Raw genomic sequence first — 22,777 nt, forward strand, 5'->3', positions numbered from 1 at the left:
CTCTTCTCATCTATTAATAAAAACCAAGGTCTCAGAGGATGGGATCTATTTGTTCTAAAAATCCTGAAGGACCTAAAGACCACAATCAGTTCTATCTGCTAACTAAAGAACATATCATACTTACTTTGTTTAATAAATCAGTTTGAAAAGCAAAAAACTTTTCATAATTTTTCTGACGTCTCCAGCACATTTAAGGTAGGTCTACTGAATAAAAAATTAAAATACTCTTTTTGTGCTTTGGGTGGAAATTAAAATTCAATTAAATAGAGCAGAATACAAATCAAACGTAAAATAAAGAAATCCATCATTCACCATATTCTAACATGATACAAAAATTAAAAATTAAGAATATCAATAAATGTAAATTAAGCTATATAACTGCTTGAATAATTAAAAATAAAATAAAAAATAAAAGGAGATACATAGTGAAATGAAGCACTAGCAGAGATAAAAATCTTAATTCCGTAACACTGATATCTATTAAACCACACTGTAGACTTAAATGTGTATATGTTATCTATTGTAGCTCATGACCTATTGGTAATATTTCTGCTCTTAAGGAATTTTTTTCCTACTCTATACAGGAGATCATAATTTTGTGTATTGTATATAACTTTGGATTCCTTAATATTAAATGATAGGAAGTGGCAGTAGGCTTTTAGCACCACAAGAACACCCTCCATGCAGCTGTTAGGAGAATATAAAGCAAACACAAATGTTTACATATCACATTTGAGAGAACATTTTGTCAAGACAACTTTAAATACTTGTTTACACTACACTTACAATTTATATGGATGGCTGAAAGCATTTTGTCATTTTACATCCAGAAGAGTTTCATTCACTGTAAGAAAAGTTCTACACCTTTCCAGCAACAAGACTAGATCTTTTCAGATAAAAAGAGCACAAAACTGAAAATAAAATGCTTTCCTGAGCTTAGCACAAGTGTAAACAGAAACAATAAGTTTCCAAGTTTAACAATTCTGATGAGTCGAAATTAAAGAGATGCTACATTAAATATCCTTCCACAAGTACGATGGGCACAGTATGTTTTTCTAAACATGCAGCGTTGAACAGAGTACCAGCTGGCTATTTTTCAGACTGAGGTATGATTTTTGAAAGCATTTGAGTAATGGACTGTTGACTTTGCTGAATATAAACCACGGTAAGTGGCTTATAGTTGCAAAACATAGTTTTATACTATCTTTCCTTCCAAAACACCAAATACAAAAAAGCTGTAAACAATGAATTATTCAGGTACACTCATCACACTTGCATTGTGGAGTTCAGAGGTACAGTACCTAAATTAAAGGGTATTTGGAACAAAAGTAGTCTGGGAAAAAAAAACTTACACAGTATGCAGAAAGGAATTATCCCATATATTGTCCTTTTCATCCCCTCCTCCCATTTTTATACTTCTAACGGGCAAGGGTGCCATTAAGTGTAAATTAGCATATAAACACATTTTTAAAAGATCACTGTTCACACTTTGTCTATGCTTTGAAAAGTACAAGTCTCCTTGTGACTGGACAGGGCTGCCCTTTTTATTCCCCCTAAAGATCTTCCATTATTCCCAATGGACTTGAGCCTGTTATATAAAATCTAAAGTCTACCAGCAAAGGGCCAGGAATTTAGAAAACTCCATAACATTTGAATTACATACTGAAATCTGTTCATTAAATTATGATCTTTCCAAAAGGTTATTGAAAATAAGTAAAAAACCAACTGAGACTGGAAAGGTGTCAATATTCAGAGGCAAACTGGCATTTCAAGCAAATACTGGCTAAATTGAGCTGTGGTGTTAGTATAACTATGACAAATAATAAATATAGCTCTACAACAAATACAGCATGTTGAACACCTAATATTTAGAGACCTGCATTACACTGTATATTAAAACAAGTACATTGGCATTTAGCACAAACTCAACTTAAAATGTTTGTTTAGGAACCTTAATTTAAACACTCACATATCCAAAACATCTCTCTCTTTTTTTTAAAATAAAAATAAAAATAAGTTCCTTGGTATGTGTGTCACATTAAATCTATTCATCAACTTCTGACCTACAGGGTAGAAGCCTACCTGGTTAGTAGATAAGGACTACATTTGATGAGTAGTGCTCCACAACCCATTCTCAATCTGGCATTTTTCTTAACATTGGAGAAGTTCTATTCATTACAAGACAAGACATCAGAAAGATATATACCGTAATTAGCAGTCTATGTCAAGGGGTCACTTTGCAGTGACTCAAACAGCACTGAATAACGCAACAGCTCAGACTGTTAAGGCCAAAACCCAGAGTTGCTTAAGAAATGATTGGACAGCTTTTGTGTGGGGGTGGGACAGGATTACAGTATCCAAACTGGGACTGAGCTTGAATGGATTAACTGATCTATCTTCTTTCCAAAAGAGTTCCTTAGGTTTTAACCCTAGCTGAGAAATGAGCCTCAGTTTAAAAAAAAATCTGTTGTGTCTCAGATATACAAAGACTAGAACTATTTATTTTAATTTTTCGGAAAAAGATGACAGTGTCCATTTACTGTAGATTGTACAGTGTCCCTAGGGCCTTTGCCATATTCTTCCAATTTATAAAATTCATTATGCTCCGAGCACATACAAATGAGCCCTTTTTAATTGGCCTCTTCATCTTGCTCAGTTCATCAATTGATCCTACAGTCCAGGGTTTGTGAAATCACAACTGTATCCACCCTAATTGATTGTGAGGTTGCTCACTCAGGTTTGGCAACAGTGATTATTAATCTGATACAAGGAGCAGGTCATTAAGAAAGAAGAGCAGATCCCTCATTTTGTTTATGGACATTAGAAGATTATTGGGGCATACCATGAGTACATTTCAGCCTCATGCCTTTGTCAAGCCTAAAAAGGGCAACCTGGGATTGATTTGGACTAGCAATCTAGAAATAAAAAGCATTACATATCCCAATAAGTGCACCGAATCAGAAAATCTTGACTGCTGCCATTGTTTTTTCACATAGCGTAACAGCATTCCTAACGTTATCTTCTTCCCCCACACATCTTACGATTGTCCTTCTTAATAGGTTTGTGCTAGTTTTTACCATTTTAAGAGGCATTTCTGTACACATGAATATACACAAATACAGGGATTTTCATAAGTGCTTAGCAATGGCCTCTCTGTTCCCAATGACATCAAATGGTAAGACTTCTTGAGCACCTTTGAAAGTCTCACCATATAATGGGGAACTACCTCCAAAAATAAAAAAATATTTCAGGTTACAATTAACATACTTAAAAAATGCAGCTATGTGAAAAGTGTTATAAAGGGTTCAGAAGATTATAACTCCTGTAGACTTAAGGTACAAAGGGATTGGTGCACGACCACTGTTTTTACACAAGGATTTGTCTGGGGCGGAAAACACATCTTTAGATACAATGGCCTTCTCGGTCAGCATGATATTTTCCAGGGTGTGACCTAGCAAGCAGTCATAGAATCATAGAATATCAGGGTTGGAAGGGACCTCAGGAGGTCATCTAGTCCAACCCCCTGCTCAAAGCAGGGCCGATCCCCAACTAAATCATCCCAGCCAGGGCTTTGTCAAGCCTGACCTTAAAAACCTCAAGGAAGTTGATTCCACCACCTCCCTAGGTAACGCATTCCAGCGCTTCAGCACCCTCCTAGTGAAAAAGTTTTTCCTTATATCCAACCTAAACCTTCCCCACTGCAACTTGAGACCATTACTCCTTGTTCTGTCATCTGCTACAGCTGAGAACAGTCTAGATCCATCCTCTTTGGAACTCCCTTTTAGGTAGTTGAAAGCAGCTATTAAATCCCCCCTCATTCTTCTCTTCTGTAGACTAAACAATCCCAGTGCCCTCAGCCTCTCCTCATAAGTCATGTGTTCCAGTCCCCTAATCATTTTTGTTGCCCTCCGCTGGATGTTTTCCAATTTTTTCACATCCTTCTTTAGTGTGGGACCCAGAACTGGATACAGTACTCCAGATGAGGCCTCACCAATGTCGAATAGAGGGGAACGATCACGTCCCTCGATCTGCTGGCAATGCCCCTACTTATACGGCCCAAAATGCCAATGGCCTTCTTGGCAACAAGGGCACACTGTCGACTCATATCCAGCTTCTTGTGCACTGTAACCCCTAGGTCCTTTTCTGCAGAACTGATGCCTAGTCATTCGGTCCCCAGTCAGCCAACGGACCAGCTCTGCTTTGAGGGGAGCTCTCACTGCATAATCCAGGTGCCTGCAACAGGCTCCTGCATTAGCAGGCAGGGGCACAATGTAGTTAATAAAAGGATCAGGCAAGGCAGAAAAGGCCTTCTCTTTACCTTATACTACAAAATCCCATGCTCCATCCCGACACTGTCTGTGGTTACTGGCACAGGGTAATAATTTGTGATTTGGAGATTATGTTTTGTGTTTGACAGAACATGAATGCAGATAAGTTATATGGTCTGCATCATCTGGACTAACACCATCGTGTGGGTTAGTGCAGCGCTCAGACACGTGAACTTTGACACTAGTGTGGACCTCATCAGGGTCAAACCAGTTGCATAGGCTCTTGTGGACTTTAAAGAATGGTGAATTTAATTTGCAAAGACTCCTTGGGACTTTGCTTGTTTCAGCAATTGGTTGGCAAGGATACTGGAAAGATTTATGGGTCAGCTGGTACAAGGTACTCTGAGGACTCAGGATGTCAGTTTGTGTGGTACTATTTGCTTGCTGAATTGGCACAGGTTTATGTTTGTTTCACAGGATCATAACTTTGGACAGAAGGTCCTGTAAGCAAAGGTGTCAGGCGTGGGTTTTAAACAGCCAGTTTTGAGCCCTGGGAAAGTGTTGCTCCCGAATTGATCATTAAGAAGGGGAAGTAAGGTGAGGCTATTGCATTCCTACTTTTCCATTACTGCCACACGTGGTCTCGAAAACAGAATTAGTATTTATGGCCACATTTTCAGGTGTCTGTGTCCATTCTCAGTAGCCCTTGTCATTTGCAAGGATCCCCTGAAGTACACATGGGTAAGATGACAGATGTCCGTTCAACAGCATTCAGCACCCCCTCAAACTATTTAAAGAGAAACTGTACTTCCAGTATTATCCCACTTGATCTTTTGTATGCTAAGTTGGTAGACTGATTAGGCAATAAGAGGCTCTATGCAGCCAGCTATCCTCCCCCTGGAGGATGAACACATTCTCAAACTTAAATCTACAACTGTAGTTCATTTGTTCTGAAAGCAACATATAGATGCAAAAAGAAAAGGAGTACTTGTGGCACCTCAGAGACTAACAAATTTATTTGAGCATAAGCTTTCGTGAGCTACAGCTCACTTCATCGGATGCATAAAGTGGAAAGTACAGTGAGCAGATTTTATATAGACACAGCCCATGAAAAAAAAAAATATATATATATATACATACACACACACATTGTAAGGAGAGTGATCTCTCCTTGGAGTCTGTTTTCGAAGTTTTTTTGTTGAAGGATACTCACTCTGAGATCAGAAATCGAGTGACCAGAGAGACTGAAGTGTTCTCCGACTGGTTTATGAATGTTATAATTCTTGACATCTGATTTGTGTCCATTTATTCTTTTACGAAGAGATTGTCCAGTTTGCCCAATGCACTATCAAGGATCTACAACCTATCCTGAAGGACGACCCATCACTCTCACAAATCTTGGGAGACAGGCCGCTCCTTGCTTACAGACAGCCCCCCAACCTGAAGCAAATACTCATCAGCAACCACACACCACACAACAGAACCACTAACCGAGGAACCTATCCTTGCAACAAAGCCCGTTGCCAACTGTGTCCACATATCTATTCAGGGGACAACATCATAGGACCTAATCACATCGGCCACACTATCAGAGGCTCGTTCACCTGCACATCTACCAATGTGATATATGTCATCATGTGCCGGCGATGCCCCTCTACCATGTACATTGGCCAAACTGGACAGTCTCTACGTAAAAGAATAAATGGACACAAATCAGATGTCAAGAATTATAACATTCATAAACCAGAGGGAAAACACTTCAATCTCTCTGGTCACTCAATTTCTGATCTCAGAGTGAGTATCCTTCAACAAAAAAAACTTCAAAAACAGACTCCAAGGAGAGACTGCTGAATTGGAATTAATTTGCAAATTGGATACAATTCACTTAGGCTTGAATAGAGACTGGGAGTGGTTGAGTCATTATACTAAGTGAAACTATTTCCCCTTGTTTATTCTCCACTGCTCCTCAGAAGTTCTTCTTAACTCCTGGAAATGGCCCACCTTGATTATCACTTCAAAAGGTTTTCTCTTCCCCCACTCCACTCTCCTGCTGGTAATAGCTCATCTTAAGTGATCACTCTCCTTACAATGTATTTTTTTTTCCATGATCTGTGTGTGTATATATAAAATATGCTCACTGTACTTTCCACTTTATGCATCCGATGAAGAGAGCTGTAGCTCACGAAAGCTTATGCTCAAATAAATTGGTTAGTCTCTAAGGTGCCACAAGTACTCCTTTTCCTTTTGCGAATACAGACTAACACGGCTGCTACTCTGAAACATATAGATGTACCCTCAACAAACAAAACCATTTTCCCTTTTTACGGACATACTGACTGGTATTTTTTAGCAGAATCATTACATTTGGGAATTGGTCCTGCTTTGAGCAGGGGGTTGGACTAGATGACCTTCTGGGGTCCCTTCCAACCCTGATATTCTATGATTCTATGATTTGTGAATATGCCAAAACAAACATTGCTGCAAAAACCATGAGACCAGTTACAATACTGTCATTTCCTACAGATACCAAGATTACCCATTAGCATCCATACATTGCCATGTTATTTCCTAGAGTCCTTCACAGTTCACATAAAGGTTAGGTCACTTCATTGATTCAATGTATTCATTCTACTTCAGGATGGAATTAATTTCATATTTAATGCACAATGGGCTTATGTGACCTGTGTGTGTCAAAAAAAGTCCCAGAAGCCCTTTCCAATTTTCAACAGATGTTGGTTCAGCACATTTAGCAGTATTTAACCTCTTCAGTGCTGAACAGTGTACTCAACAAAGCAAAGAAACCAAGGCCTGATTACGTCCATGGGTTTCATACATGACAACTGGTATTCTATTGAAAATAAACGATGAGACAAAATTATACAGCACAATAGATTTAAAGGGACCATTCAAATTTGGGCCAGAACTTACATTTTCTGAAAGCATATATGAAACCTAACACCAAAAGAAAGAATTCAGTTATTCTTAACCAAAACAATTTGAGTCAACTTTTCCCTGCAGCATTTGCAACCCAAACACTGAAGCTCTGAGACCTCAAAGCGACAGTGACTGAAGACCAATGTGAAAGTGACTTCATTATTCTCACTGTTCAGAGCCATGCAAAGTGACAAGTCAATTAGACTTCAAATTTTCTGCTGAAGGCTCCAAGGTATTTGTAATGTACTTAAGGTAGGTTTGTTTACAATGCATTATTTTAAAGGGGCAGCTGACATAAAGAAGTGCTTCATGATGGTGTAAATAGTAAAAAGTTATCCTTAAGATTGACACCAGAAAAAAGCATTGAAATTCTGTTGTGTGAAACATAATATTCTCTCTGTTCCCCTGCTGTCTTGGTACATTAACTGATAAATGTTCCATAATTAGAAGACTCAAGTGGGAATGCCTGAAATCTATCTGACCCGAGTTCAAAAACTTCAGTCAACTTTTAGCCCACGTAATATGCCAGTATTTTGATACTGCCTAGTAGATAAGACTGGCAAAGATGGATGGAAGAGGGAAACTCTCCTAGATATAAATACACTAATTTAGGTAGGGATTGGGATCCTAAGAAAATTTTGGGTTGTGAAGAGGACAAAGTGGAAACAGAGGAGGGAAGCAAAAATCAAATACAAAATGCTTAACTGAAGTCAAATATTGGAGATAGGAAAGGTCACCGAAAATGTAATAATGGCCAGAGTATTTGTGGGAGGAAAGGAATCATAGCCCTTAGAGGTCAGGGCTTACACAGACAGAATCTAACAGTTTAAGGCAACCAAGTGACAGCAAGAATTCTCTGCATAGCATCCGCGGAAAAACTTCCCGCTTTACAGATAATACCACCACATGTTTTAATTTCAACTAGAACAAAAACACAATTTAGCTACAAACTAGCTAACTCAATAAAATACATTAACAAGAAGCCTTTACATAAAGCTCGATTTCAATAAAATAGAGACATCTACTTGCACTTCCTTGCAGAATCTACATTTACCTAAAACATGTTTATGTGCAAATACATTTCAGAACGTAAGCTTTGATTCAATGAGAAAACAGATTTTTGAGGAAACCAAAAGTAATTTGTGTTTATATCCACTAGCTCATTCATTTGGCAATGAATTACATTTAGGCAAGGTAATTTATTCTACTTAACATGCAACACAAACATTATGACAGCACAAAAGAAACATAATTGTTGGCTCTAACATTTAACCACTGTTTTTGTATTTCCAATGACAATGAGTACTGCCCTATCTAATTGCTAAGTATCAAGAAACAGAAACACAAGTGGCAATGCGCTTGGTAATTTTGGTTAACCAAGAGGCTCTGATTTCTTGTGCAGAAACATACAATACAAAAATAAAATGCTAAATATTTACTCAGAGAAACTGCACAGCAGCCAGGAAACCACCTTAGAGCACTGGAAGTATGTTAACATTTTACCTAAGGTATTGTTACAAGACAATAAAAACAGCAACACTGAAGAAAGTTTAGGTTTCAGTTCTAGACATATAGTGGTATTCACTGGAGGAACAAGGGATTAGTGGTGGGGGAAGGGAACAAGAAGATAAAAGTGGTAGAAAATGAGTGGGCAACATAGCACAGATTCTGGATGACGACCTGTTGGCCAAAGGGCAACCATTTCTTTTATTGGATCTCACCACAGTATTTAATGCCATAGAGCATGAAATGTTGTTGACTCCCCTCAGATGCATAGCAGCAGTAAACAGAAGTGATTAAATGGGTCAATCCTCTCTTAAATTGCACCCCAAAAAATCATAATGGCAGACCACACTTCAGCCTCAAGAGGTCAGACCAATGATCCACTTAGCCCAGTACCCTGATTTCTGACAGTGGCCAATGGCAGGCACTTCAGAAGGAATGAAGAGAACAGGGCATCTTTCCCCTCTCATCTAATCCCAGCTTCTGGCAGTCACAGCCATAAACCCAGAGACTGGGTTGCATCCTTGACCATACTGTCTAATAGCCATGGATGGACCTATCCTCCATGAACTTACCCAACTTTTGAACCCAGTTATTCTTTTAGCCTTCACAACATCCCTTGGCAATGAGTTCCACAGGCTGACTCTGCATTGTGTGCAGAAACACCTGGAAGTTCTATTGCAATAACTTTTTATGCAGCAATTAGCTAAGATACTAAATAGTATTGTTAACTCCCCAAATTAGCACAATTTACTACCACCTATACTAATAGCTGAATTTTAGAGGCGATTTTTGGTAACAAAAGGTTGGTCAGTCAGACTAGCTATTCTAAATATTTCAGACCATAAAGCTCAGCCATTTGAGTTGTAAGCAAAGAACTGTCTTTAAAACAAAATAGTTTTCATCTTTCCATAAATCAGAAACAAAACCTCCAATTTTGCTCAAGTTTTCCATAATTACTTCTGGGTTAAGAAAAAATTACAATTTCCAAAAGTTATGAGAACCTGAAAACAGAACTACAAGTTCCAACATAACCCTGACTTGCACCTTCTGATATAGAATGTCCACTATAGGACAGTACAGCTAAATTGTGCACATGACAATTTTGGGTTGAAAGCAGCAGTGCAAAGGAGAGTGACAGTCCAAATGCTTACCGTTGGTCAAATGTGTTAGTGGCTAGACATTTATCTCCGAGAACCACATTTAAGCCAACAAGAGATAAAACACTGACAACTAGCAGGAAAGTATTGGTTGTTGAGGGGCCATCACCTTTCAAGACAATTAAATCCTGGTATTCCCAGAAATTTTATTAACTATCATTCTAGCTCTTCCTTTCCTCTATAGTAGTTAGTTATCCTCCTGCTGCATGTAACAGGAGGAAAACACCAACTAACCTTTGAGGTCAAATTTTTGTTGCATTAACTCCTACTCACCATTTGTTCCATCAAGCCAAGTAGCAGGACTCTCCAAGTTGTGCCTAATTTCCGGTCACCTGTGTGTTAATCATTTGCATTTCCAACACACCGCTAGCCTAAGTGCATTTATTTAATAACTTTTCAAAGACAATTATCTTAAAATACATCCAATCACATTTGTGAAATGGCTTTGGAACTGAACTCTGGAAACCAAGTTCTCTGACTGGCTAACAATAATGTCAGACATAATCTCAGTGGTTAGGTCACCTCGTCCAATCTCCTGCAAATGCAGGATTGTTTTGTATGTACTTCTGCTCTTTGACCAAGCAGTCTAGTTTTGACTAATAGAGCTTTCACAACATGTTTGGAAGACAGTCAGACAAACGTTTTTTCCTGACATCTCATGCTTTCCTCTGCATAATTTCATCCACTTGCTTCTTAGCACTCTCTTGGCCACTAATTCATCTTCTCCTAGAAATTTACATCTCTCAAATGCCCATAGTTAATTTCATTTTGCCATACAAAACATGTTAAGTTTTCTTAAGGTCATCCTACCATTTAGTGGGGTTTTTTGTTTGAATTCCCTGCAATACTATCAATATTGGCCACTATATTAACACTGATGTTCCCTATTCCCACATTTCAATAAGTCTGGATTATTATAATGCACTGAAGAAGTGGCTGATATTGCTCAGGCTTCAGTCTTGCAAATCAACTGTGACAATTATTTTCAAGTGTTCCATTTCTCCTGATTTAGTACTTACATTTTAGAATATGTGTGCATTATTTTTAGTCAGAAAAATCCTGCCTCTCCTTTGTCCTACACTTTTTAAGTGTAAGGAAAGAGCAAAAGCAAACCAACCTCCTGAGAGGAAAAACTTGTGAATTACTTTTATAAAGCACCCTCCCCTTATCACTATGACAACGTGACCAACATCCAAGCTTAAACATGATTCTTTTGTATCTGTCAAGACTAAAATGAGCCATTCATGCCTATGGACTTGAGTCAGATATTTAAATGCATCAGATGAAGTCAAAAATATGTAGCGCTACAAGCTGGAATGCCAGTGCAACTATCCCTTTCTTTGACCTCCTAAGCTAGACTTGTAAATGCAAGTGCTGACAGCATTAAAGTTACCTCATGACTGTTGAAGGTAATATTTTCCTCTCTTATCAGAGGTGAGCAGTAAGGTTCATCTTCCCCTCAAAGGTAGTTTAAGTGTAGAAGTGAGGGAACAGCTGGCATTTCAGAGAAGCTATTTTAAGCTTTGGTTATTGAGTCCATCTAGATTGACGTATTGCGAGCCTGGCAGCCTGCTGCTGTGGGCATGGTGACCTGACTGTACCCCAGTAAGGACAAATGTTTCTTTTCTTGTTGCAGGCCTGCTGTGGAAGGCATTTGATCTTTGTTCTGGTGGTTAGATCATCTAAATACCACTTTGAAAGCACACCTCTGACTCCCAGTTTTATCAAACAATCAATTCAGAACACTGCTTTTCTAGGGCAGGATAGACAGAAGTTTCAGAGTATACACTGAGTCCTGCAGATAAACACCACCTGGGATCAGGCATGGATTTCTACGTACTTTCAATTCTTACACAAGTCTCATCCTTGACTGCAATAGGATCCAGGGTTCCCTCAGCCAGTCATGGAACAGCTGAGCAGGATTCAGGCCAGAAGTATACCCAAAACAGATAACCAGTTATTTGAAGAAGCAATATGCATGTTGTTAGATGGATTATAGTTTAGAAGACCATCCATTTCATTTTGATTATATGGATTTTAGGGTTTTGTCTCAATTCTAAAACTACACAATGCTTTGCCTGAGCATTTCCTCTGAAAGAGGATGGGAAGTGACCTCTAAAATCAGTGCTGCTCATTGGCTATATAGGGACAATACCTTACCTTAGAAGAGATGGGAAGACCATAGAAGAATTAGCGCACATTTACTCCATAAACTACTAACCTTTTAGTAATGGGAACACTTCCCACTATCCTACTGGCAACTACAGCTTCCTCTTTATGGGCCTAATCCTTGCATCGAAGTCACTGATGACTGGATTGAATGGGTTCAGGATCAGGCCTACATGGGCTCTAGTAGCTTCCATAATGTTCTGCTTTACTCTAGCAAGGAGATATAAAGCCAGTTCTGCTTTCTCTCTGATAAATGTTGTGCTACGATGCCCAAAATGCACTCTGGTTTACAAAGCATTGATTGGGCGCACTCAGTCTTGGGAATAAACACTGGTTACTGATGTCCACCTTCCATTGGCAGGTCACCCAATTTTTTGTATAATAATTTTACAGGAAATCATTTATCATCTGCCCTCTGATCAGACATAACCCATGAGAACTCTAAGAAAGCAGAGGGAACATTAGAAAAATCAATGAAATTTCCAACTGGAACAAATGAACTTCAAATGTTTGGATCTTCAGAGTTCTTGAAAGGAATCTATCAGATTAAAACTAAAAATAAATGTATTTGCTTCGTTAAGAAGTTGACTTCAGTTGGAGTGGTGCTCCATGGTTTCCAATATCAGGAGCTAAGTGGGTAACATCAACCTGTGATGAAAACAGTAAAACTAACAAAATAAAATGTAACAAAACCCCCTGCTGGTTAACCTCGGCAGGCCTCCCCAATGTCTTATTAAAGATCATTCAAAACCCAGGTCATAGTTTTAAAAAAAAGTCTCCATCTACATACATATACCACGGCTTATCATAATGAGAAGCTATGTCTTTTCACGATTTAGGATTATTTTAATATTTTGTATGCATCTCTCTCAGCTTGAACAAGGAAGACTGTCTAGTCAGTTTCTCTTTAATTTGTAGTTACTTCTAGTGAGCCACACATTCTGCTTCCCATGCACTAGCACAGTACCACAATTTTTGGACTGCAGATGACACAAACCAACATTTAAACCCAATTTCACTGAAATTGATAATGAAAACTTTTTTCCTTTTTTAAAGCAACACAAAAACAAGTTGACAGTGTTCTTGACAACTGGTCAAGTAACTAAATATAATAAATACTGTAAATTTGAGATCTGAAAACACTCTCAACATTATACCAACTTTAATAGAAAGAAAGAGACTTAAAAAAAGTTTTCCAGAACTAATTACTGCCCTCTTCAATTTTATAGACAAAAGGTCCTTTTTAATGGTCACACGGACAAAAAAAAAAAAAAAAAGCAGAAATGAGGACAAGTTTTCCAGCACATAGATAACGAAACCCAGTATTGATTTTTAGGAGTATCAAAGTTTGCATTCAAAATGCCAGCATTGTGATGTATAACTGACTTTTCTAGGTCACCTCATAAAAATAGTAGCTTACGGTCTTGTGTGCCTAACTTAAGCAAATAATAAATATAGATAGATACCTGTAGCAGAACTACTTCATTTATGCAGCTGACATGAATTTCCTTGCTACATTTACTAGACTCCTCTATATCCATTTAACATTATTAACAACTAATGAAAAATGCACAGAGTGGAAGTCAGCAAGAGAAAAGTATACCTGAAGAAAGAGTGCTTCCTCAAGTTCGCTTCACCAAATTGTCAGTCCCATCTGCACTGTACAGGGAAATATCAGACAACCAGGCCCCACAAAAATGTAGATACCACGTCATAATGTAGGGTATGCCTTGACAAGTGACTGTATTAGGGATAAAGCTCTGACACAGGATTCCATTCTGCATGCACTAGTACTTCTGGCCAGATTGGCACAGTACTCATGGATTACTGAACTGACAGACCGTATTATTCCCCTCCAGAAATACTTGCCAGCAGTGTTAGCAAAATCAAACAGTCTTCATTGACCTGAACACAGAATAATCTGCTAGCATCATCACTGGTCTGTGACAGAATATGAAAGAGAAGCCTTTCATTGATCACCTTTCTTCTCACCCTTAAGCATTGACACAATCAAAGAGAAACAGTTTTGGTGATGGAGAGATTAGTACATACAAAATAAAATCCTCAGTGGAAGACATCTTTCTGTGAATTAGAAATTCAGAGTAGCATATATATTTTTTTTTTTTTACCTTGGGAGTTCATCTGTAAATATATTTACAAGTCTGCAATTCATTTAATCCCCAAATTAATTAAATCAGTAGCAAAAAAGTTACATCTGATTAATGTTATCAGTTTAGCCAGAGCTACAGTGCAGAAGAAAGAGTTGAAGGAGAAATGTGAAATATCATTAAACTATTTTCACACTATTGGAAATGTTACTGTAGACAGTCTGCAAACATTCTTACCACTATAAACAACCTGGTGGTAAAAATGTCTGCAGTGGGTCTATGCTAGTGCGTCCATCAGAGCTAAGTCAATGGCAAGAAAACAGCTAACGAGTCCCAGCGTAGAGACCGCTCCAGAGAACGAAGTGTCAATCCTGAGTACAAAAAATGCTGTCATTACAATTTGATTCACTTATACAGTTTCCTTTCATTGGTTCATAGTTGCTTCCTCCTAAAACTGCTCTCTCATATCCTGTAGAGGTGATAAATGCCATGCTTTGTTTCCACCTGCATTTTAGATAAGTTTATACTAGGGGAGGGAGTTATGGTCTTCAAATTCAAGGACTGATACGGCCACTAGACTACCCATACACAATTTGAACATGACAAAATAAGTTACTAGAATATACTCTATAATTTACAAGCTTCCATGGCTGCAAGCTAACAACGGGAAGGGATGATGGTTGAAGGAAGTAGAAAAGCTTGTGGACTTCATACACAGACTGAAAAATAGAGAGAAAACCAACATCAGAAACCATAAATGTCTCAGAACTCTGCCAAAACATGAGGGAGTGACTGCAGAGAGGCTGGAAGAGCTGGCATGAACACTGTCACCCATCTTAACACCAGGTTTTTTCTAGCTATCGTCACTATGATGGAAACAAGAGGATGCTACAAATTTTTTGGACAAATTGATCCCAAAAGTTTTAGACAGATGTTATTCACACTCCAAAATGCATTCAGATACTAATGTGACAAACGTGGTAAAAACCTCTATAGAATAGAAATAGAACACTAAAAAACCAAATACTGCATAACAAATGTATTCACTCTAGCCCTGAGTGGGAGACAAGACAATAATAATAAAGAATTATGACAGTTACACTATCCAACTCACATGATTGAAACTGTATGGTACAGGCAGTTAAAAATAATATGAGAAAACTCAACTTTCCAGACCTCAATCCTATCGCCCAGTGGAAAAGATGGGAGATAAAAGTGATTAAAGAATTTCAGTTGAATGGATCGGTCCTTTATCCAGTTAAATTCCAGATAACATAGGGATCACACTTACTGTTTCCCTTTGGAAATACTTTGGGATAGGGAAGCAGTACACAACTTTCTGGGTAAAGCTGAAACTAGGACAGGAACACGTAATAGAAAGCAAAGACATGGAAGACTGTCCTATTATAAATGAAGTCCGCTCCCTACAAAACTATATAGGCTAAGTCAAGCACAACTGGGAATAAGATCAACTTTTTTGTAATGGCATTTTAACACAAGAACCCGATTCAGCAAATTCCTTAAACATGATGATGCACTTAAATTTAATCACAAATAATCCACTGAATTCAATCAGACGACTCAGATGCTTAAAGCCAGACACATGCTTGATATCATGCAGAACCAGGGCCTACGACCTTGATCCTGCATCATTACAGTCAATGCAAGCTTTTGCCATCAGCTTCAGTAAGCACAAGATCAAGGCCTTTATGACCATTTTCTTCTCCAAAGAGGTCGTAATATTGATTTGCACTGTAAGTTGTTTACACTGCTTAAAAAGTTGATATTAGCTTAGCTGCTTGTTAACTCAAATTCATGCACAGAGGTTATGTCAGATACCTGTTTCAAACTGTAGAATCCATGAACATTAAACGTTCATACTAGAGCCACTGTTATGAATACACTGCTGTAGAATAAGCAAGGGCCTGAATTTTCTTGTTCTCAGTTATTAATGGTGACCTCACAATCAGTAGGCATACCAGCAGTTTTGCTATCTATCCAACTATACTCTTAGCCCAGCAGAAGTATCTGTCCCATCTCGGGGCCTCTCCTTCTGCCCCTCCACCCCCACGAACATGACACAGTTCTGTGGTGACCTAGAATCCTATTTTCAACGTCTCCGACTCAAGGAATATTTCCAACACACCTCTGAACAACATACTAACCCACAGAGACCCTCCTACCAAGACTACAAAAAGAAGGATTCTGGGTGGACTCCTCCTGAAGGTCAAAACAACAGACTGGACTTCTACATAGAGTGCTTCCGCCGACGTGCACAGGATGAAATTGTGGAAAAGCAGCATCACTTGCCCCATAACCTCAGCGGTGCAGAACACAATGCCATCCACAGCCTCAGAAACAACTCTGACATCATAATCGAAAAGGCTGACAAAGGAGGTGCTGTCGTCATCATGAATAGGTCAGAATATGAACAAGAAGCTGCTAGGCAGCTCTCCAACACCACTTTCTACAAGCCATTACCCTCTGATCCCACTGAGGGTTACCAAAAGAAACTCCACCATTTGCTCAAGAAACTCCCTAAAAAAGCACAAGAACAAATCTGCACAGACACACCCCTGGAACCCTGACCTGGGGTATTCTATCTACTACCCAAGATCCATAAACATGGAAATCCTGGAAGCCCCATCATCTCAGACATTGGCACCATGACAGCAGAATTGTCTGGCTATGTAGATTCCCCCATCAGGCCCTATGCTACCAGCACTCCCAGCTATCTTCGAGACACCACTGAGTTCCTGAGGAAACTATAATCCATCGGTGATCTTCCTGAAAACACCATCCTGGCCACTATGGATGTAGAAGCCCTCTACACCAACATTCCACACAAAGATGGACTACAAGCCATCAGGAACAGTATCCCCGATAATGTCATAGCAAACCTGGTGGCTGAACTTTGTCCTCACCCATAACTATTTCACATTTGGGGACAACGTATACCTTCAAATCAGCGGCACTGCTATGGGTACCCGCATGGCCCCACAGTATGCCAACATTTTTATGGCTGACTTAGAACAACGCTTCCGCAGCTCTCGTCCCCTAATGCCCCTACTCTACTTGCACTATATTGATGACATCTTCATCATCTGGACCCATGGAAAAGAGGCCCTTGAGGAATTCCACTATGATTTCAATAATTTCCATCCCACCATCAACTTCAGCTTGGTCCAGTCCACACAAGAGATCCACTTCCTGGACACTACGGTGCTAACAATCGATGGTCACATAAACACTATCCTATACCGGAAACCTACTGACCGCTATTCCTACCTACACGCCTCCAGATTTCACCCAGATCACAGCACACGATCCACTGTCTACAGCCAAGGTCTATGATACAACTGCATTTGCTCCAACCCCTCAGACAGAGACAAATACCTACAACATCTTGATCAAGCATTCTTACAACTACAATACCCACCTGCTGAAGTGAAGAAACAGATTGACAGAGCCAGAAGAGTACTCAGAAGTCATCTACTACAGGACAGGCCCAACAAAGAAAAAAAAAAACAGAACGCCACTAGCCATCACCTTCAGCCCCCAACTAAAATCTCTCCAGCGCATCATCAGGGATCTACAACCTATCCTGAAGGATGACCCATCACTCTCACAGATCTTGGGAAACAGGTCAGTCCTAGCTTACAGACAGCCCCCCAACCTGAAGCAAATACTCACCAGCAACCACACACCACACAACAGAACCACTAACCCAGGAACCTATCCTTGCAACAAAGCCCACTGCCAACTGTGCCCACATATCTATTCAGGGGACACCATCATAGGGCCTAATCACATCAGCCACACTATCAGAGGCTCTTTCACCTGCACATCTACCAATGTGATATATGCCATCATGTGCCAGCAAATGTACATGCCCATGTACATTGGGCAAACTGGACAGTCTCTATGTAAAAGAATAAATGGGCGAAAGTCAGACGTCAAGAATTATAACATTCAAAAACCAGTTGGAGAACAATTCAATCTCTTTGGTCGCTCGATTACAGACCTAAAAGTGGCAATTCTTCAACAAAAAAACTTCAAAAACAGACTCCAACGAGAGACTGTTGAATTGGAATTAATTTGCAAACTGGATACAATTAACTTAGGCTTGAATAGAGACTGGGAGTGGATGGGTCATTACACAAAGTAAAACTATTTCCCCATGTTTATTTACCCTCCACCCCGTACTGTTCCTCAGGTTTCAGAGTAGCAGTCGTATTAGTCTGTATTCGCAAAAAGAAAAGGAGTACTTGTGGCACCTTAGAGACTAAAATTTATTTGAGCACAAGCTTTCCTGAGCTAGAGCTCACTTCATCGGATGCATCCTTTTCTTTTTACTGTTCCTCAGACGTTCTTGTCAACTGCTGGAAATGGCCCACCTTGATTATCACTACAAAAGGTTTTTTCCACCCCGCTCTCCTGCTGGTAACAGCTCACCTTAAGTGATCACTCTCGTTACAGTGTGTATGGTAACACCCATTGTTTCATGATCTCTATGTATATAAATCTCCCCACTGTATTTTCCACTGAATGCATCAGATGAAGTGAGCTGCAGCTCACAAAAGCTTACGCTCAAATAAATTTGTTAGTCTCTAAGATGCCACAAGTACTCCTTTTCTGTTGGCACTAAGTAATGTTTCTCCTATACATAAACACTTTAAAATACTGTAGGCTTAAGTGGTGCTCCAAGATCATAAATGGATCAACACCCTGGATGTTAATGTAACTTTTGTGTTTTACATTTTATAAATTTGCACTTTGATATCAGGTCTCTTCCTAAAGCAGACAACTGTGCTAGAATTATTATGTCTCTAATCCCTCAGGATACAATTTTGCAAAGCTAGGGAATTAATAATTAACAACTGTGCATGTAAAAAATATTAATATGTTGTTCTATGAAAGTGTACTTAACTTACACCTCGGAATGCTATCAAGAAGTCACCAGTGAAATGCACTATATACAGAAAAGAAATTCAGATTCTAAAGAGTCAGGATATCTCCAGCCAATACAAATAAATAACTGATGTGAGCAAAATACATAACTTGTATGTATGGGGTGCCTGTGGCCCTTCAAAATCTTATTCCTGCTTGCTGCTCTCACTCTGTACACCCCTATTTCTAATCAAGAAAAGGGTGGACAATATACTTGTACTCCATCCTAGCAGCCAATCAGAATCTTATCTTACTTCTTCATGTAAAATTTGTTCATTGGATGTTTAGGGCTTCATCCTCTAAAAGGCACTGGTTTTCAACCAGGGGTACGCGTACCCCTGAGGGTATGCAGAGGTCTGCCAGGGTGTACATCAACTCATGTAGACAGTTGCCTAGTTTTACAACAGGCTACATGAAAAGTGCTAGCAAAGTCAGTACAAACTAAAATTTCATACAGACAATGACTTGTTGATACTGCTATATACAGACGCTCCCCGGGTTACGCAAGACCCAACTTATGCAAATCTGCACTTACGGAAAAAGTTCCGTAAGCTAAAAATATTAGGTTTTGTTTGTTTGTTTTTTGCGTAAAGCTCAGGAATATGTTTCCGATTTATGCAAAATTCGAGTTACGCAAAGTGTTCCGGAACAGAACAATTGCCTAAGTCAGGGAGCGTCTGTACACTATATCCGTGTTTCTCAACCCAGGGGTCATGATTTTATAATTATATAGTAAAAATTAGAAAGTAAGCATTTTTTCAGTAATAGTGCACTGTGACACTTCTGTATTTTTACGTCTGATTTTGTAAGCAAGTAGTTTTTAAGTGACGTGAAACTTGGGGTATACAAGATAAAACAGACTCCGAAAGGGGTACAGTAGTCTGGAAAGGTCTCTGAGAATCACTGCTCTAAAGTGCTGAGAACTCTAAGCTTCCGTTTAAGTCAGGGGCAACTGTGGGCACTCAGGACCTTGCAGCATCTAGCCCTTAATGTTTATGTCAAGCCAACCTACAAGCCTCAGACTTCTTGACTCTTAAATCCCACATGAAGCTGTCTATAGTGCAAATTAATATCACACACAATGTTATGTCTTTAAGACATTTTTCATCACAGAAGTGTGAAACAAAGCCTGAAAAAGAAAATCACCTCCTTTCAACTGGCAAGGTTCACTCACCCAAAATTTTGCTCTTTGCTGCAATTGAATTAGTGCCTATAATAGAGACTGCCCTAAAAATGTTTACTTATATACACAGCATATCATTAAGAGATAAAAAAAATACCAGCTAAATAATGTTTCTGACTCTTTACCATAGAATCTCTGGCATAGTCTTTGCTTTTTATCTGAAGCCTTGTAATTACATGTGGCTGTCTCCTAGCTGAGAAAAAAAGAAATAACGCAAGTTTATACAAGCTTTTAAGACAAATGCCATAGCATAGGGTAGCAATGCAGGGATTTCAGCATACAGGCTGTACTCCACCTTTATTATAAAGCTGCCTCTTATAACACTAACTGATAAGGGGCCACTCTACATTGGTTCCCAACTGCATTCAACCAGATAAATGCTCTCAATTCAGATTCCTCTGTAACGCTTAAAATAGAAAAGGAGTATTTGTGGCACCTTAGAGACTAACAAATTTATCTGTGCATACACTTTCGTGAGCTACAGCTCACTTCATCGGATGCATTCAGTGGCTGTAGCTCAAGAAAGCTTATGCTCAAATATATTTGTTAGTCTCTAAGGTGCCACAAGTACTCCTTTTCTTTTTGCGAATACAGACGAACACGGCTGCTACTCTGAAACCTGGCATAAAATAGAGTTTATCAGGGCAGAAGGCAAGTCCGGAGATTTAAACTACTACTAACACCTGGTTTTATGTATGTTCCAATATACTGAGTTTTAAAATTTTGATCATGTGGAAAATCTTAATTACAAAAATAACAATTAAAGCCACTGACAAAAGGGAAAACTATGCAGAATAGCCCAGCGTCCCATTCTAGCTTAAACTTCCAAGGGTATGGGATAAGTAACGAAGTATGACTAAATGGGTCAATTTAAATACATACTTATTTAATATAAAAGTTAGCCAAATATTATGGCCACAAAACCCGAACACACAATTCACATGATAAAAAGACTTTTAAAATATGGTTGAGTCTCACAGATACTCGAGACCTATTTCTTGCAAAATCTAGGAGTGTATATTACCCATCTTCATCGCTCATTTCACTGACAAAATCCACAGCAATTGGAAAGCTTCCTGCACTTTCCTCTGAATCATATGGTCAAGGCATTTCCTTTATGCTAGTAAAAACTTGTAATTTCACAGTGCAAGCAAAATAGAGAGCATCATTCCACTGGACAGGCGTGCCAGGGTTCCAAGCCACAGTGTAGGCCTGAAACCAGATCACCCCCCTATTAAACCAGCCTTGGGTGAAACTCAATAGATTGAAGGGGCATGAAAACCCCAGGCAAAAAGCCGATCACATGGGAGCGGGTTACATTCCTGCCTTTACATTGCAACAATTCTCCTCATACTGCAGGATAAAATAATTCATACTGAGCAGCAAGTCACCGAAAGCCTGGAAACAGCGTGCTGGGGAAAGCTGGGGAGTTCAGGAGTGGGGGAAGGCAGGCTCTGCACCGTGGCCACGTTCACGGCGGGCAGCGTGTAGACACACCAGCCGCGCAGAGGCAGCCCGCAGCCGGGGAGGCGAAGGCACCTGACAGCAGGAGCAGACGGCACCTGCGGTCGCTTTCAGGAAAGCCCCTGAGGCAGCGGCGAGGGACAAGCAGCAGCAGCGGCGGCGGCTCCTCCCCCCGCCCAGCCACAACCCGTCCCCGAGGGACCGCTATTTATTACACACCCCCGGCCCTCCCGGGGCCACCTCAAGGGCCTGGAACCCCCAGGGCGAGGCACAGCTCCGCCCGTCACCGCCCGTCCGGCCTGCCCCCGCATGTCACCTCCAGCCCGCAGCCCCCAGGCTCCCCGGCCACCCCCGTGTGTCCCCCCAGCTCTAGTCCCGTCCCCTGCGACCGCCGAGCAGGGCCGCCCCCCGCCATTTCCGTTCCGCGTCAGGGCGGCCGGAGGGACGGGCAGCCCCCGAGCCCAGCCCGGCCCGGCCCGCTCCGCGCCTCACCTCCCGGGCGATCTGGTTGAGCGCATCGTCCTCCGCCGTCAGCCGCTCCCGGTTGGGGAGCCGCTTCCGCCCGGCCCCCTGCGTCCCCATCGCCGCGCGCGACGAACCGCCACTGCTGGCCCCGCTCCGGCACGAGCTGCCGCTGCCGCCCCGCGCCCGCCGGCGGCTACGCACAGCGCGTCACGGCGGGGCGGGGCGGGGCGGGGCTCAACCGCCCAGCACGAGGGAGGGGAGATGGGAGGGGCTGAGGAGGCATGGGCGGGGCTTTGCTGCAATGGGCGGGGCGCTAGGGAGGGGTTGTGGAGTGGGGAGGGGCCGTGATGAGCTGGAGGGGGTGAGTGGGGAGGGGCTGTGGGGAGATGGGTGGGATTGGGAGGGGCTGTGGAGTGGGGAGGGGTGGTTGGGAGGGTGTAGGGTGACCAGAAAGTGTGAAAAATTGGGAAGGGGGGGTAATAGGTGCCTATATAAGAAAAAGCCCCAAATATCAGGACTGTCCCTATAAAATGGGGACATCTGATCATCCTAGCAGGGTGGGATGGGGCAGAG

At 40.6% G+C, this 22,777-nt stretch overlaps 1 protein-coding gene across 9 annotated transcripts in view; it reads right to left on the reverse strand.

Moving 5' to 3' along the window:
* The window catches only part of LRRFIP1 (LRR binding FLII interacting protein 1), a 186,063-nt gene extending 163,653 nt beyond the window's left edge, over positions 1-22,410 (reverse strand). For all 9 annotated transcript variants that reach the window (XR_012154391.2, XR_012154388.2, XR_012154386.2 and 6 more), the window contains exon 1: positions 22,232-22,410. Coding sequence is in view for 3 of the 9 variants with exons in the window: in XM_073306756.2 (XP_073162857.2) it covers positions 22,232-22,321 (90 nt within the window). In the remaining 6 variants the exon portion in view is untranslated. The remainder of the gene's footprint in view (positions 1-22,231) is intronic.
* Positions 22,411-22,777: the final 367 nt, after the last annotated feature.

The sequence above is a fragment of the Lepidochelys kempii genome, chromosome 11 (assembly GCF_965140285.1).
Source record: "Lepidochelys kempii isolate rLepKem1 chromosome 11, rLepKem1.hap1, whole genome shotgun sequence".
Classification (NCBI taxonomy): Eukaryota; Metazoa; Chordata; order Testudines; family Cheloniidae; genus Lepidochelys; species Lepidochelys kempii.